This window comes from Numida meleagris, chromosome Z (assembly GCF_002078875.1).
Source record: "Numida meleagris isolate 19003 breed g44 Domestic line chromosome Z, NumMel1.0, whole genome shotgun sequence".
NCBI classification, from domain to species: domain Eukaryota; kingdom Metazoa; phylum Chordata; class Aves; order Galliformes; family Numididae; genus Numida; species Numida meleagris.
In genome coordinates, this window is record NC_034438.1 from 53358527 (window position 1) to 53374623 (window position 16097).

The window sequence follows — 16097 nt, forward strand, 5'->3', positions numbered from 1 at the left end:
TACCTAAGTCTGGTAAAACTTCATTCAGCTCTTCATACCAAGCACATAGACTCCTAAGTAAGTATGTGCAGCCTTTACATGCTGTAATACAATGCTTTTGTTTTGTTTGCTCCTTTGTTTCCAGAGCAGGCACAAGGAAGCACAGAACTTGTAGAAGTGCTTCTCTCCCAGCACCATCGTTTCTGGTCCAAAAATAAGCTCCTGATTTTCAAAATGTCTTGTATCTGAAGGATGCATATTCTTAAGTCAGTTGATGCATTAAGATAAAAGGATACTGAGAACAGAGAAGAGATGAATGGAGAGTATAGCCATGTCAGTTTTAAACTGTAACTTCTGCCAGGAACAGACCATCCCTGTTTGAACATTTCGGCATTAGATAAGCTATTGTGGAGACAAACAGATGGTTGTCTACCTCATAGATTTCTAATCCCTCTTTCATAGTTTTCATTCCCTGTTCATCTGCATTGAGTTGACTCCTATACAGAGTGTACTCATCAAAATGTACACAGAGTACTTTGAAGTGGCAATGTTATTCATGACTGGAATTATACAGACCAGGCCAAGACTGCCAGGGTTCTGAAAAGGACCTGTTACGAAGACAAAAGTAATACAGACGTTACCTTCAAATGTGGCTTGGTACTCTTTGTTCCCTTTGCTGTATTGTACCAAAAGTCAGCCCTACAGGGAGATTAAATATTTTCAGCTTGAAAATATTTAATAGAGATCTCACTTACTAGAAAACTAAGTACTGTAGGGTACTTGGCACGCCTGGACTGAAAGTGAAAATCTGTACTGCCACATAAACAGGATTGCCAAAACTCAGCCAAACACTCTCTTGCCAACTCTTACAAATCCATCTATGATGAGCAGAAGATATACTAGGGAAAGCTGCTCCCACCCCAAAAGCCACAGGATAACCACGAACTAAACCAGAGACTTACAAGGGAAGCTGCAAAGCCTTATCCTACAACGCCAACACTTGCAGAAGGCACCGATGTTTAGAAAAGGGCATGGGCTCAGATGAGGAATATTTTTCATCGTCTTGCACCCACTATGCCATATCTGTGAGGACATCTGAGACATGTGGCCCAAGGTGATTATATTCTCTCTCCATTCACATGCACAAGGAAAACTGCAACTGCAGTGTCTCCACTGCCTGTTTTGAATTTGCACACAATTCCTCCTAAGGTTCCAGCTACGCAGATTTACAAGGAACAGAGGTACCAATACAATTTTCCATTCATACTACTGTGCAGTAGTAGAATTGTACAGGAGAGTCACATCACTAAATACAATCAATAACAGTAAGTTTTACTGATGAACCCTTAGGACACAGCAGTTCCATGCCTCTCCTGGTCATGGCAGTCAGTGGCAATGCCTGTAGTTTAGCCACCTAACACTTTTTACTGTAAGATCCCACTTTCATTAGCTCATAAATTTTGTCAAGCTTCCACTTTGATGAGGAAAATTCTGTCTTGGGCATTTTTAAAATTAAAGGTTTGGTAGCTGTAATTGCAAACTGGCTGGGCAGCCTGTCATCTTCACAGGTTTGAGAGCACAGCATTGAGGAGTGTAGTTAGCTACCACAGAACCAAAGTACTCTTGAAGAGAATTTTGTAACAGCATTGCAATCTGAATAAGAGTAAACACAAAGATTTGAAAGGAAAAATGAAAATTTGTTAAATGTAATAACTTTACATTCTTTAAAACTGGACTCTAGTCTCCATCAGGATTCTTAGCAGTTGCAGAATTTGTTTGGTCTCATGTTTTATTTTGCTGTTGGGATACATTTCTGGAGTGCCTATCTGTTAATTTTTCCTTTGGTAAAATCTGCTCTTGGATAAGAGGTATTTTCTTTCTAAATACTGCTACACTTGTGTAACTGGCACAAAACCCTGTTAACCTTGTCAGCAGATAATGACTCCTTACTGAATACTTCTGGACATACATTCCAGCAAGAGAAGGCCCAAAGTTAAGAGACCATAAAAGTCCAAGAGACTCGTCAGAGCATTCCCCTGAACTTGACACAGAAGCACAGTATTGACTATGCCTAAGCTCTTTCCTCAGACCTAAGAGACTGAAGTGATCACAGCAGACAGATCACCTTACTCTAGATGAATTGTTTGAAATTGATGCTTCTGTCTGCTAAGAATCATCTGCCTTACTGCTATCAAACCATTATAAAAGATAGGGGAACTTAGTAGCATCATATGCAGAGGCAAAGTCACTTCCCTGCTTCCTCTTGATTGATGATGTTTATTCTGTCTGTCGTACCTTTGTGAGCTTTCTTGACTGGTAATGGCAAATACATTACTTTGCCCTGAAGATGCTTCTGCCTGAGTAGTATTCCAGAGTTAGTGTAGCTTCAGTTAGGAAAAATTGATCTGGGTAGAAATATATATGGTTTGTCCTGTGCTGGAAATTCAACTGTGGTAAAAATAAATAAAATAAATAAAATAAAATAAATATTTAGATACAGCAGATAACTAATCTCCAAAAGTTTGAAGTTCATGTCCATTCTGAACACTGATCTCTACAAAAATGCTTTCTTTACTGCTGGGAAAGTGGCAGAAACATTGTAAGTAGGATATAGCTTATGAACATTAATTACATGATACATAATTAATTCTGTTCCCTGTGAATTGCTTTTAATCTGAAAAATACATAGGATTAGCATATTTCAAACTTCTGAAATAATCTACTCTATCATTTAATTACAGCAACAGCTTTTAAAGTTTAGAATAAGGAAGACTGCTCATATTACGGAATAAATACTATTATTTATTTATTCCCTCTACAATCATTTGCATGAAAATATTTCAAATCAGACAAGCACTCTTTGCAAAGAATAAAGTTTACAACAGGTATTTACTGAAAATAGGGTAGGTACAACAGGCTTCTTGTACAGGTATTCACATCCCTTGGAGTTCTGTATTGCAGGTAACCTATCTTTCCTAAGTGGGAGGAAAATTACTTCTTGGCTGAATGAATACATGGAAAAGACACAAAAAGCCTATAGGAACAAGATGATTGAGGAATTTAATGCAGGTAAGTCCCCAATATATCTATTTTTCCCTTCCAGCTGAGTGAGGATATGTAGCATAACCAGTTAATTATAACTACTTCTGATCTGTAATCAGAGAAATATGAGATCATAAAGGGTGAAAACAAAAACTTCAGATTTTCAGTGGTCTGAACAGAATTCCAAGACAAAACTAAGCAAGTTTTATGGGATCTTCAAAGCATTCTTATTGATTGTGCAGACAGGAATTCAAGCCTACCTTGAAAACATCCACTGTACTGAAAATTACTGGGATAAGAATATACCAGAGCAAAAAAAGCTCCATAGTTTCCCGTGTACATGAAGTGGATATTCTGTGTTTAATCTCAATTGGCATCTGAGAAAAACAGACCATGAACATTCAAAGATGAAAAAAAAATCACCAAAAATTTCAGACAAATGCTTTAACAGTTTTTATTACAAAATGACAGTTGGCATTAATTGCATACAACAGTACATGCTGCCAGTGTTGCATAGCTGCTCCCACATAAAGAAACAGCTCCAGCACCTACTTGCACTAATGTGACGTGGGTTACTTTATATCCCCTATGCGTAGCATTACTTGCAGTCATTACTGCAGCATCTGACATGACTGTTAGAAACAAGTAGATAAAAGTAGGTGTGAGAAATTGGTTTAGTGCTTTATAAATAGCAAGTATAGCTTTATGTATTTGTTATTATGAAATAAATCCTCTAGTTGGTACATTTAAATTATTAAGCTTTAATTAATTTTTTCTGCATCGAGAGATATCACCAGTAGCAGAGGCAACCCAATAAACTATGCAGCACTCTGCATTCCTCTTTTATTGCAGCAATACCTCTTTCACCACGGGAATACTATGCTGCATTTTACAATAGTTGATGTCCCCTACTGAGTACTCTTCTACAACAGCTTGAGAGCTTAACATTATTTCTTCCAAGTTCAGTTACTGTTGCTTGTCTGTCATTGCGCTCTGTTCAGTGCTGGAGCTGTGCTTGTTCTTAAGGGACCTTCCGATGTATCTCCAGTATTCCTTTCGGATAGTGTCCTTTTCTTTAGCCAGGATTTCGCACAGCTAAGAAAGAAAATTGAGACATTGCAGGGTTACACTAAAAACTGAAGCAATCTCTAATTACCTTTATAAAATACAACCACAGTACAAGTCAGCCAGTCTTATAACAAATTTTTAGTAACACAGTTCTTTTCGTTTTTTTTTAAACAAGTTTGTAGCAAGTGTCCAATGACTTCAGATGGATGCCAACTCCAAACAGCAGTCAGCCAGCCTGACAAGTGCCCAAAAATCTCCAGTCCCATTTTAGTTACAACTGCTTCCTCTGAGATTCCTTTCCACAACTACTGCTTGCATCTACACCAGACCATCCACCCTACAGCAAAATTCAGGGTATTTGTAATTCCCTGACAAGCTTGGTTGTCTCTTGATGGAACAGTAGGTTGTAAACTCTTGATTAAAAACAGTGGAGGAACATGAGATAGCAATGAACTGACAGGAGATATTTTGTTGATAGGTATTATCTCAGCAGACTGTCCTGTAAAGATTCTCACAGTAAGTTAGTAACCCTCTCACACAACTTGTTAGAGATGATCCTACACTGGTTCATATTCTGATTTTTGTTTTCATCTCAGTGGGCATTGGAGCATAAGTAAACCCTTCCCAAAGGACACGACATATAAAATCTATATAGTGTGAGCACAGCCCACAAATGTTCTTGCCAATTCCTGCATTATACAAACGATGTTGTCTTACTTAGTGAATCAGAGTGCAGAAATAGCAGTTTCAAAGCATAAATATACGCAAAAGCCAAACTCAGTGAAATGGTATTAAATGGGAGGTCCAACTACCCTTATTTAGGCTGGTCCTGGAATACAGCAAAAGGAAGTCACTGAGAAAGAATAATGTTGGAACACGGAGATTACAGGCAAGAACTGCAACTACAGCGCTAATCACAGCGAGTTTCTGTGCACCCCTTAGAGTGGAAAGAAGTGTTCTTATACAAAATGCACAGCAAACCACTGCAAGGATATCCCCAAATACAAAGAACATAGAGATAAAAAACACTGCTAGGCGTCATTTATTCTCAGCAGGGAGTGATACCCAACTGTCCTTACTGATGCTCCCAGTGTCTGCTGGCCTTTAAGCTAATTCCATCAGCTTTTTTAGAAATAACTAGGTACAAAAGGAGCTTGAGTGTCCAATTAGATATAAATACTCTGAGAACAAGATTCCCTAACTTACAAAGAAAAATAAGTTTAACATTGGAAGCTTTGCTCATTCAAACATTTTTCTTATTCTGAAGGTGACATTAGAAATCTTCCTTTATTACCTGGAGAAGAAAAGTAAGTGATTTGGTAACTAGCAAATTACTATTTATAGCTAATTAAACAAGACCTTTATGATTACTTGGCTTTAATGTCCAGCGCTTCATAGAGATGCTGTGCTTAACAAGTGACCTGCTCCATTTACAAAAACCAATTCCATTTGGTCTGAATATAAAACATGAGAACAACAGATGTCTTTCCTGAAAGCAAAACCAAGCCTTCCTAACATACCTCTAATGCTTTGTTTAATGTTTCTTCCTTGTTTTCACACTGGTTTTCAAGCATATCTTCATATATGTCCACAAGAAAGGCAATCAGATAGGGTGAACTGTGGCTGGGCTGTAAACTCAACAGTCGCTCTAGCAGGTTTGGATACTTAGAAAGACCACGATCCTGCAGAATCCTGAAATACAGGTAAATAGTCTTGAAATGTAGCACTGGGAAATTTGATGAGAAGAGTTGTAGTTTGGTTATGACTCCTTTATTTGGTGATCAGTTTTGAAATATGGGTGCAAATACAAGCAAGGCAATAAGTAGGAAGTATAATTATAATGCAGCAACAGCATAGCATAATGTTGTAGTAAGCTAGTAAAAATATGCTCAACCAAACAGAAATAAGACTGAGAGCATGCCTGCCCCACAAAGGATAACTCACCCTTTTAAATAGTTCCAAGCACTCTCGTTATGTGGTACAGCTGTGATCATTTCAAGAGTGTATCTGTGAGAAAAAGATAACAGCTCATAAAGGTAAGCACTAACAACTCTGTTAGAAATTACCTGAATGCGTTCAGATATTTCCAAGTATATCCCTCTAGCCTGTATTTCAGAATCTTGTTGTACATTACCACAGCTGGTTCCTTGATCAGGAACGTCTGGAAATATAAACACTGCAAGTCTCAAACTGGCAGATATTATAAGAACAGTTTTAAATGTTGAAGTATATCCATTAGTTCTGTTCCATACAATGAAGAAATAATTCTCAAAATAATGAGCGTTAATGCTAAGAAACAATGCTATCTACCATTGCGGTATGCGAAATGACTCACTTGTGCCTTTATGCTCAGCAAGTCTGAATTTAACTGACAAGGGGCTGAAAAGGACTGGGGTAATAGAAACCCAGGGGGAGCTATGTTATTATCACTGGGCATGGTATTTGCCAAACTTCTGCTATGAGGCTACCTCCAAGCAAACCCCATAGATAGGCAGCCTGAGTTCTCAGCTCACAGCCTTCTGCTGCAGTTCTGCTGAAGTAACAGTTAGATAGCTCCACTAAAAGCAAAGCAAGAACAAGAACCTGCCACACAGTTGTTGCAAAACCATGTTGCATCTTCACAAAGTGGCTTTGACCTAATGCCCTTCCCAAAGCATCTCTAGGCATTGAGCTGATTTGCAGAGGCAGCAGATGCTGATAAACAGTTCTATGAGGAACACTACCCAAAAAGTATACCAGAACCTTTCCTCACCCTTCAGCAGTCACCGTCACAAAGACTGAGAGAATCAAACACCAAGCATCCCAGCTATTGCTCTACACCAACACCTGGGAAGTCTTTAATTGACAGGCTGATTCTTAAGATGATACATTGATTATCTTCAACATAGCACCACCTTATTGGACCCTGTTCTACATCCTCTAATATACAGACCAAAGGAAGCAGATCTAACTTTTGCAGAGAAAAGGCTGGAAGCATCCAAACCTCAATTATGGAAACGACTCCTATTCATTAATATGCAAGAACATTACAAACTGGATATGAACTTCAACTTGCATCAGTATGCTAAGACAGCCATGAAAGGTGATGCAGGATGGGATCAACTATTAACAGTGTACCACCAGACCTATTCAAAGCCTCAGTCTTTCTTCTAAAGAATAACTCCAAAAAATTCAGGACTTTTTTCATTGCTTCTTCACATTAGATCATGTGTTCTCATAACCATCAACCCCGATTAGAAGCCTGAGAGGTGGGAAGCATACAAGGAGGCTTCCCCTACCACCACATGCAATAGAAATGGCTAGAAACTCTTTTTTTTCCATTTACAAATGTACCGACCACATAATCCTGAAAAGTTCTTTCCTGCTGCTAGCAGCATTAAATTCCTCATAAAAGGCAGTTTTTCTCCCTAGAGCTAATATCCAAATTATCTTCAAATCACTGAGACTTCTGAAACAACAGTTCTGTACAACACCAAGAGTGCCTCTCCTGCTGAGCTTCCTAGTTCAGTGTCCTGCCTAGGATTCAATGGACAGTACAAGCGGTGCCAGTGTCACAGATTTTCTGCAGGCTGATCCACTCTAGCTAGCTGATAGTACTCCTTGGGTTGCATATAACTGAGAAGGTTTAATGTGGGAATGAACAGCATTACTAACTGGACTTCTCTGTCTAGAACTGATGGATCATCATAGCCGGTGGTGTTGAAAATTACAAAATATCTTTGGTTCCAAACAGAGTTGTTTCTCACATCCTCCCTCAGAAGCTGGTCTACATATTCCAGTTCATCGTCCCATAACTTGAACTCCTACAGAAAGAGAAGGGAGGAGAAAATTGCAATCAAAAGTTTTTATTTTTAGAGCATAGTCTACTTAATCATAAGCTCTCTGAATGTTAAATACAGAGACTTTTAAAAAAAAAGTCAACACAAAGTTCAAAGGAAAATAAGGAAGGGGTACTAGGAGCATGCTATGTTATAGTTACACTTGAGGGCATGAGTTCATCATTAAATTCACACACAGAAAGGGAAGCACCCAGTAGTAGGCCTCTTTGAGCTTACTTGCTGAAAGGCTAGTTTGTATCTGAACTCCACCATCCACTACAGTGCAACTGTTGGTTTTTTTTTCAGCACGGCTTTAAGAAACAACATGCCAAATGCCATGCAGGTTGCATTTAAGATGTCAAACTCTACAACTCGAGTGTAGGTTATGTAAAGAATAATCAGTTCTGTGTGTACTATACCTGAATAACCCATTGTCGGTGTTGCCAAGCATGGTAATTTTTGGCATCCTGGTTAAGAATGTCAGCTATGAACTCAAGCTCTTGGGATGGATCCTGCAGCCACTCTACCAGCACTCTTCTGTGATGCCTGATGACAAAAAGAGAAAGCTGTTTTTAGGATAGTCAAGAACTTGCACGAATGTGTGTTCTGTATTAAAGCAGCATTTAGTATCTATACAAGGTACAAAAAGAAGTGCTATGTGAAAGAAATACGCAAACAAATGTCACTTGTCTCTGAGAAATACATGGTGCAAACTTACACTGTAACAAATTTTCTGCGACAAATCCTGTAAGTACGTATTGGTCAGTCATCTTGTTTTAGGCAAGCTGTGTTTACCTGAAGTAACATGTTCCCACTTTCAAACTCATAGTCAAAGTCTTCAGTGAAATGAATAAATATTGTTTTCCTTGTCCTACATGTGTTTCTCCACTAATAACAATGTGGTGCTACGGCTTCCCTGACTGGAGCGTTGTAATAGAAGGATGGAGGCTCTTTAGGAAAGACAGGCTGGGAGATGAGTGGCAGTGCATGGAGCTCTGCCTAGGGACAGGTGACGTTCTGAGCTAACTCAGAATTTATGGGTTGGGATTAAAGTGAGGACAGGGCTATGTGACAAAGGTGACACGGGAGTCTCCTACAGACACAATGACCAGGAAGAAGAAGCAAACGAGGCCTGCTACAGACAGATGGGAGCAGCCTCATGTTCACAAGCCCTTCTCCTCGCTGCGGGACTACAGTCACCCCAGTATTTGTTGGAGGAACAACACTGCACAGTAGAAGGAGTTGAGGTGGTTCCAAGAATGCATTGATAATAACTTCTTCCTCCAAGTCACAGGGGGACCAATGAGGAGAAGTGCTGTGCTGGACCTCATTCTCACCGCCAAGGAGGGGCTTGTTGGGAACATGAAGGTCAAAGGCAGCCTTGGCTGCAGGGACCACGAAATGGTGGAGTTCAAGATCCTTAGGGCAGTGAGGAGAGCACATAGCAAGCTTACAAGCACAGAGTCAGGAAAACAGGCTGTGGCCTTTTCAAGGACCTACTTAGTGGAGTGTGACGGGATAAGACCCCTGGAACAAACTGGGGCCAGAGAGAGCTGGTCAGTATTCAGGGGTCACGTCCTCCAAGCTCAGCCAACAAAGTAGGGCAAGAAGGCCAAGAGGCCTGCATAGATCAGCAAGAAACTCCCAGCCAAATTCAAACACAAGAATGAAACCTACCGAGGGTGGAAGCAAGGACTGAAACTAGCCAGAGATGTCAGGGGCAACAACTGGCCTTTGCAAGTGCATCAATGCAAGAAAGAAGACTAAGGAAAATGCAGCCCTTTGCGAAAGAAACGTGAGACCTGGTTATCTGGAGAAGTGAAAAGGTTGAGGTACTTTATTTGCCTTCTTTGCCTCAGCCTTTACCAGCAAGACTGACCCTTAGGAACCCTCAGTCCCAGAGGCCAGCCTGATGGGCTGGAGCAAGGAAGAGGATCAGGTCAGGGAACACTCGAGCAAATTGGACTGTGGGCTCTGATGGGATGTACCTACGAGTGCTGAGGAGCTGGCAGATGTGACTGCAAGACCATGCTAGGTAATATTTGTTCGACCTTGGCATCTGGAAGAAGTGTCCAAAGAGCAGAGGAAAGCAAATGTCATTCCTATCTTCAGGAAGGAGGACCTGGGGAACTACAGGTCGTTTGGCCTCCCCTTGGTGCCTAGAAAGGCGATGCAGCAGCTAATTCCAGAAACCATTTCCATACACAAGAAGGACAAGAAAATCATTCCTACACAAAGACGATCAAGGGACTGGAGCACTTCTCTACAAGAGAGGCTGAGAGAGAGGATTCTCCAGCCTGTAGAAGAAAAGACTGAAGGGGAATCTCAGCAACGCCTATAAATATCTGAAGGGAGTACGCAAAGGAGGCAGAGACATGGTGTTTTCAGGGGGGCCCACTGCCAGGACAAGAGGCAGTGGTCACAAGCAGGAACGCAGGAGGTTCTTTCTGAACACTGTGAAGCACTTCAGTGCTGTGCAGGAGACTGACCACTGGCAAAAAATGCCCAGAGAGGTTGTGGAGACTCCTCCATGGAGATCTTCCAAAGTTGCTTGGACACAGGCCTGGGCAGCCTGCTCTGGGTATCCCTGTCTGAGTAGGCCTTGGTCAGACCCAGAGGTCATCTCAAACATTCTATGAATTTGTAACTGCTGTTTTCTCTATTCCCCATTCACTTGTGGAAAAATTCCAAGAGCCACTACAAAATTAAAAAATACTTTCTATTCATCCTTTTATTTCTCTTTTCATCAGTTGTTATTGTTCTGTCACACTTATTTTGACAGCTTAAAAATTGAAATGAAAACCAGACCTTTTACCACAATCAAGTATTGAACAAATTGCTACAGAACATGTTGGCAGTGACAGTGAAACAACTCTAACTCCACTGCTGCCATCACTGCAGTACATGCAGGAAAAAGCGTAACAAATTCTAGGATCAGTGGTCATAACTTATTCTAGACAACTGAAAAAAAACTAACAACTGCAGAAGCTCTACAAACTGAAAAAAAAAATGTAGTTTTACCAGACTTGGTAGTTCTTTGGTTGATCTTCAATGATTGCTGTAATATATTTAAGTTCCTCATAGAGATCCTTTCCCAAGGACTGCAGGAGGACCCTCCGGAAGTGCCTGTATAAAAGTCAAGCACTCAAACACTGCAACAGACATTCCTAGGATTCATAAAGGAGCCCTTCTTCACAGTTCTTCTAACAGCTACTGAATTAAAAAGAATGCAAAGAACAAAACTGCATATCCAGTTCTGTTAAAGGCCACTCAGGCAGTGAACTGTGGACAGCTGGAATACGACTGGTTACAACATGTTATCTAAAATCACAGCGGTGATAAGTTTCAAGTCAATCTCTGTCTACCCACACTAGTTTCATCACTGCAGAAACTACATGGTTGTGTGCTTAAAATAACGTAAGCTTTCCGATTTTTTGTGAGTTAGTGGAATAAAAAAGTAACAGGGGTATTCGCTGGCATTCATGAGTTAAAAAGCCTTCCACTGAATATCAGAAATTCACTGCTTATTCACTGTCTACCTATTAATGGGACGGATCTTTCAGAATGCACTATTTCTAGGTATGCTACTATCTAGCAGGCAGATAGTAACTACTGTGTTTTTACGTGTCTTCCTGAAGTCACCTGAAGGCAACTTCCCCATTTTGACAAGGAAACACCGCAGTTTAAAATTAGATAACTTACCAGGTAAAGTTCTTTTTGTAGCTAATTTTTATTTTGTTTGATAACACCCTCAAAGCAAAACGAATGAGAACTGAATCAAAACTAGACACGGAATATACTGAACATGGGCTACCTTAAGAAGCTCAGTGAGAACCTACTGTATTCCCCTATGCAAATTCAACTAGTCATGCCCTGATTATACTAACAAAATTGTTAGAGACACAAGGGGCTGGCAATTAGCTGACAAAAGAAATAATCTTGGGTAAAAGTCTAGGTAATCACTTACCATACTGTATAGTTTGCAGCATTTAACTCAATAGCATCTGCTGTTAGCTTGAAAGCTCTTTCACTTCTCTCGTCCTTCTGTAGAACAGCCCGGAAGTAATCATAGACATCCCGAACTAAGAAGATAACAGTATATTATCCAAGGCTACAAGAAACCGGCCTGATTAAGGTGTATGGTTAATAACCCTCTCAAGTTACTTCCTGTTATGTTTACTTGAAATACACCTCTGTAACACTATAAGCTACAAATGGCTCCGCTAGCACTGTTTAACATGTCTAATGATACTAGTATACTGAAAAACTGCATAAATACCTTAATACACCATCTGAATAATTCTTAAAACAACCAGAAAAGTACCTTGCAACTTAGTCATACTGTTTCCTCAGATGCGATAGTTTCATATATGTCTCCTCAACTAGAAATGCCTCACTATGTCAACTACGCTATCTGCGATTCTCCTTTACACGTGTGAATTTAAAATCAAACTCTGCCTATTAACATCTGATGTAAAGATTCAACATTAGAAACACACAGTGAAAACATCACATGCAGCTGCTGTAACACAAAAAATACTGATTATTTTATTTTTACCAGGATAAGTACACCAGTAAATATATTACCTGAAGCAAGAAGTCTTGCTTTAACAGTACTAAGGGCAGAGATAAACATAATCACTTCAAATCTCCCCTGAAGAAAATGTTTACAACTTACATTTTTCACTGTAGATGATCTGAACCACAGGATTTGGCCCATCATTTTGAGGAACAGGTTCAATGTCTGCCCATTCTTTCCTGTCCCTGTTAACACATATACATAAATTTTTAAACTTTCAATGCTTTTGAAGTGCTACTCTGTGACACACACAAATCTGTGTCCAGACCTCTCCTTCCTCCTCCTCGTCCTCCCCCTCATCCTCCCGCCCCCACCACCGGACCATCCTCACGTACGTACCGGGGAAGGCACGGCCCACCCGCTCGGGCGCTGCGCTGCCGCGGCCGTACCTGTACAGCACGTAACCTCCATCCTCCTCTTCTTCCTCCAGCAGCTGCCCAAAGCCGCCCTCCGGCTCCACGCCGGCATCAGCCTCCGCTTGCAGCTCTGCCGGCGCCATTCCCTCCGACGCCATCGCGCCGTACCCCTGCCGCTTCCAGGGCCTGGCGGAAGTGGAGGGAGAGCAGAGGGCAGAGCGGCGGCGGCAACACGAGCGCGCCCCCTGCTGGGCCGGGGTGGTAGGGCCGCCTATGCTCGGGCAGCCGTACGCTGCAATCTGAATAATAAAACGTGAAAGGGAGGGCGGCACTTCTTGTGCCCGAAGCTCAGGACCCTGAGGCTCCTGAGAACACTGCAACAGCCACTGGGGTGGAAGGTGACTGAGCTGCAGAGAGCAGGCAGATTTTAGGAGTTCTTGTCTATTAGCTCTGCCTTCTGAGCAACCATCTGGTTTTTTGGCCGAGCTTCCTCCAGAACGGACACAGGGCAACCTGCCCCTGCCCCTGCCCATGCCGCGATTTACGCTAACATCGCCTTCTCCGGCTGTTTAACGCAGATTACAAGAGAGATCCTGCAAGAGGCGCTTGTTGCCTCGGGGCGGCGTGGCAGCACAAGAACCAAGAGTGGGTTTCTCAGCTGTCAGCCGCAGGATGACACTGGTCCGAGATTTTGCTAATTCATGGCAGCTTATGGTGGCCACCTTGCTGTCCTCAGGACCAGCTTCTGTCCTTTTAGTCTGAGTCTGCGGACTGCTGGGGTCTGTGCACCGCTTCTAAGGGTAGGATGTGTGGTAACTGAGGAAAGCAAGTCTGCTGCCTGGACGCTGAAATGGATTACAGAGAAGTTGTGCCTTAACGAGAGCCAGTTAGGAGTCTGCAAGATGAGGGAGCATGAAACTGCTTAGTATATCTGAGTGTTAAAATGATGGACCAGACCAAGTCGTTATGGGATCAATGCAAACCCTTCCGTAAACTGTAACAGGCTTCTGATCCATCCTCAGCTGCTCGGTTTGGTTTATGGACTGCTTGTGGCACTGCAGTGCCTGTTGTTAGTTTTTCTTTTAGGAGGAGCCTGGTAGCTCAGAGAGGAGTCAGAGCTGTGTGGTGCAGTGTGGGCAAGAGGTGGGCCCTGCTCTAAAGGGCTACTGTCAAGCTCAGTGATGGGGTGAGGGTGGGAAGGGAAAAGGGGCAAGATCTACACGGCCAGCATCACCTGAGTGGCTGTTTGGGCTTCTGGTTGTCAGCTGGGTACCCTGTCAGCCTTTCTGGAAGATGACAGGCACAACTCATCCGTAGCATAAGGAGATGAGTTGCGTGCTCAGTATTTCCATAAGTTCTATCCCTCATACATTTCAACTGTGGTATGCCAGGCTTTCCCTCTGCCACCTCCACGATATTTCCACCCTCTGCTCTCCTAGTAATCTCCCTCCTGCTGCTCCCTGGCCCCTCATGCCTGGGCTGTGCCACCTTTCCTTGTCCTGAAGTCCTCACACCCTCCACTTTTACTCCTGGAGGAAAGGAGGAGTGAAGTGCTGTTCACTGAATCATAGAAGAACAGAATGGTGTGGGTTGACAGGGCCCTTAAAGCCGACCCAGTCCCAGCCCCCCGCCATGAGCAGGGCTGCCACCCACCAGCTGAGGCTGCCCAGGGCCCCATCCAACCTGGCCTTGAGCACCTCCAGGGATGGGGCACCCACAGATTCTCTGAGCAGCCCACACCAGCAATGCCTCACCATCCTATGACTAAAAAATTCTTCCTAACACCAAAAATAATTCTTCCCTCATTTAGTTTAAAGCCATTCCCTCTTGTCCTGTCACTACCAGACCATGTAAAAAGTTGCTCTCCTTTGGGTTCATAACCTCCCTTTAAGCACTGACAGTCCTCAATGAGGTCTCCCCACAGCCTTCTCTTTTCCATGCTGAACCAGCCCAGCCCCCTCAGCCTTTTTTTCATCAGATTATGCTCCAGCCCTCTCAGCATCTTCATGGCCTCCTCTGGACCTGGTCCAACAGCTCCACATTTTCCTTGTGCTGAGGACCTTGGCTCTGTTGTGCCGTTGTGCTCTCATCCTTGTTGTACACTTTCTCCTTCACTGCTCGAAGCATCAAATATGCTTGTGTATGACAACAGACATGTCAGATAGATCCACGTTATACACATATGTACAGTTACAGGTACACATAGGATACATAAATGTGGGCTCTGCCCCGAGCCTACACAACCAGCATTTTAAAGCAAGTACCTTTTACTATAAACAGCAAATGCCAAAAACTGCAATAGAGAGAGAGAGGCCTGACCTCCACAGACACCAGGCTGGCAGCTGGTTGTGTGCTGGTGGCCATGTGTAGCCCGCAGGGATGCCCTGCACGGATGGCAGCACTGGCTTGTTGCAGACACAGCTCCGTTTGTGCTTGGGATGAATACCTCAGCGTTGAGCCTGAGGGACAGGGACTGCACGGCACTCCCTCTATGAGACTGGCCTGGCCACCAGGCACTCAAGGGCTTCCCAACTTCCATGAAGCATTTGTTTTGCTGACAGCACTCCGGCTTGGCACTGCGGAGCCAAGTCCTCTTGAAAAGAGCTTATGCTAAAACAACGGCAGTCTTGTAAAAACAAAGATATATTAAAAAAAAAAGAAAGAAAGAAAGAAAGAAAGAAAAAAAAAAAGAACCCAGCAGCAAAAGGCGCAGGTACGCTGACACCTGTGGAAATCGGCGGCAGGAACAGATTTTTCTTTCTTTTTCAGTGGCGGTAGGGTATGTCCCGCAGCGCAGGACGGCGGGAGGAGCGCTCGGGCCGGGCGTGGAGCGACGGCGCGTCGGTCCTTTTGAAGCCTCCAGGACCCCGAGAAAAGCCGAATTCCTTCTGGGGGGTGCGGGGAGGTGCTCAGTGATGGGGAGAAGGAAGGCGGAGGGCGGGGAAGGCGCGGATCCGCACCGCCCTCCGCGGGGCTCCGCGCAGTGCTCGCCAGGAGCCGCCTCCGCTTCCCGAGCAGGGGCTCAAACTGAAAGTAAATTAAAAAAAAACCGAAACAACCACACAAACCAAAGCAAACGCCAGCAAAGAGCTGCAACAAAACAGTGCCCAACCCAACAGCACAGCGACTGGGGTACCAGGCGGGTGAGTACAACAGCGGCCGCCCGGGAGGACGATGCTAGAGCCGAGGGCGCGGAGAGGCCGGGGCTGCAGCCCCCGGCCGGCGATGCGGGACGGGACGGGAGGGGGCGGGAGG

At 43.2% G+C, this 16097-nt stretch overlaps 2 protein-coding genes across 7 annotated transcripts in view; one reads left to right on the forward strand and one right to left on the reverse strand.

Moving 5' to 3' along the window:
- On the reverse strand, positions 2850–13390 carry FNTA (farnesyltransferase, CAAX box, alpha). The gene is made up of 9 exons (XM_021381172.1): positions 12876–13390; positions 12586–12671; positions 11875–11989; positions 10929–11033; positions 8327–8453; positions 7744–7892; positions 6034–6096; positions 5610–5781; positions 2850–4116 (listed from the first exon to the last, which is right to left on the reverse strand). The coding sequence occupies exons 1-9, from the start codon at positions 13373–13375 to the stop codon at positions 3988–3990; spliced, it is 1446 nt and encodes a 481-aa protein (XP_021236847.1). The 5' UTR covers positions 13376–13390; the 3' UTR covers positions 2850–3987.
- FUT10 (fucosyltransferase 10) overlaps positions 15610–16097 on the forward strand; it is an 18809-nt gene continuing 18321 nt past the window's right edge. For 3 of the 6 annotated variants that reach the window (XR_002433515.1, XM_021381252.1, XM_021381248.1), the window contains exon 1: positions 15610–15985. Coding sequence is in view for 3 of the 6 variants with exons in the window: in XM_021381252.1 (XP_021236927.1) it covers positions 15758–15985 (228 nt within the window). In the remaining 3 variants the exon portion in view is untranslated. The remainder of the gene's footprint in view (positions 15986–16097) is intronic. The other 3 variants (XM_021381247.1, XM_021381249.1, XM_021381250.1) reach the window with 3 other exon arrangements.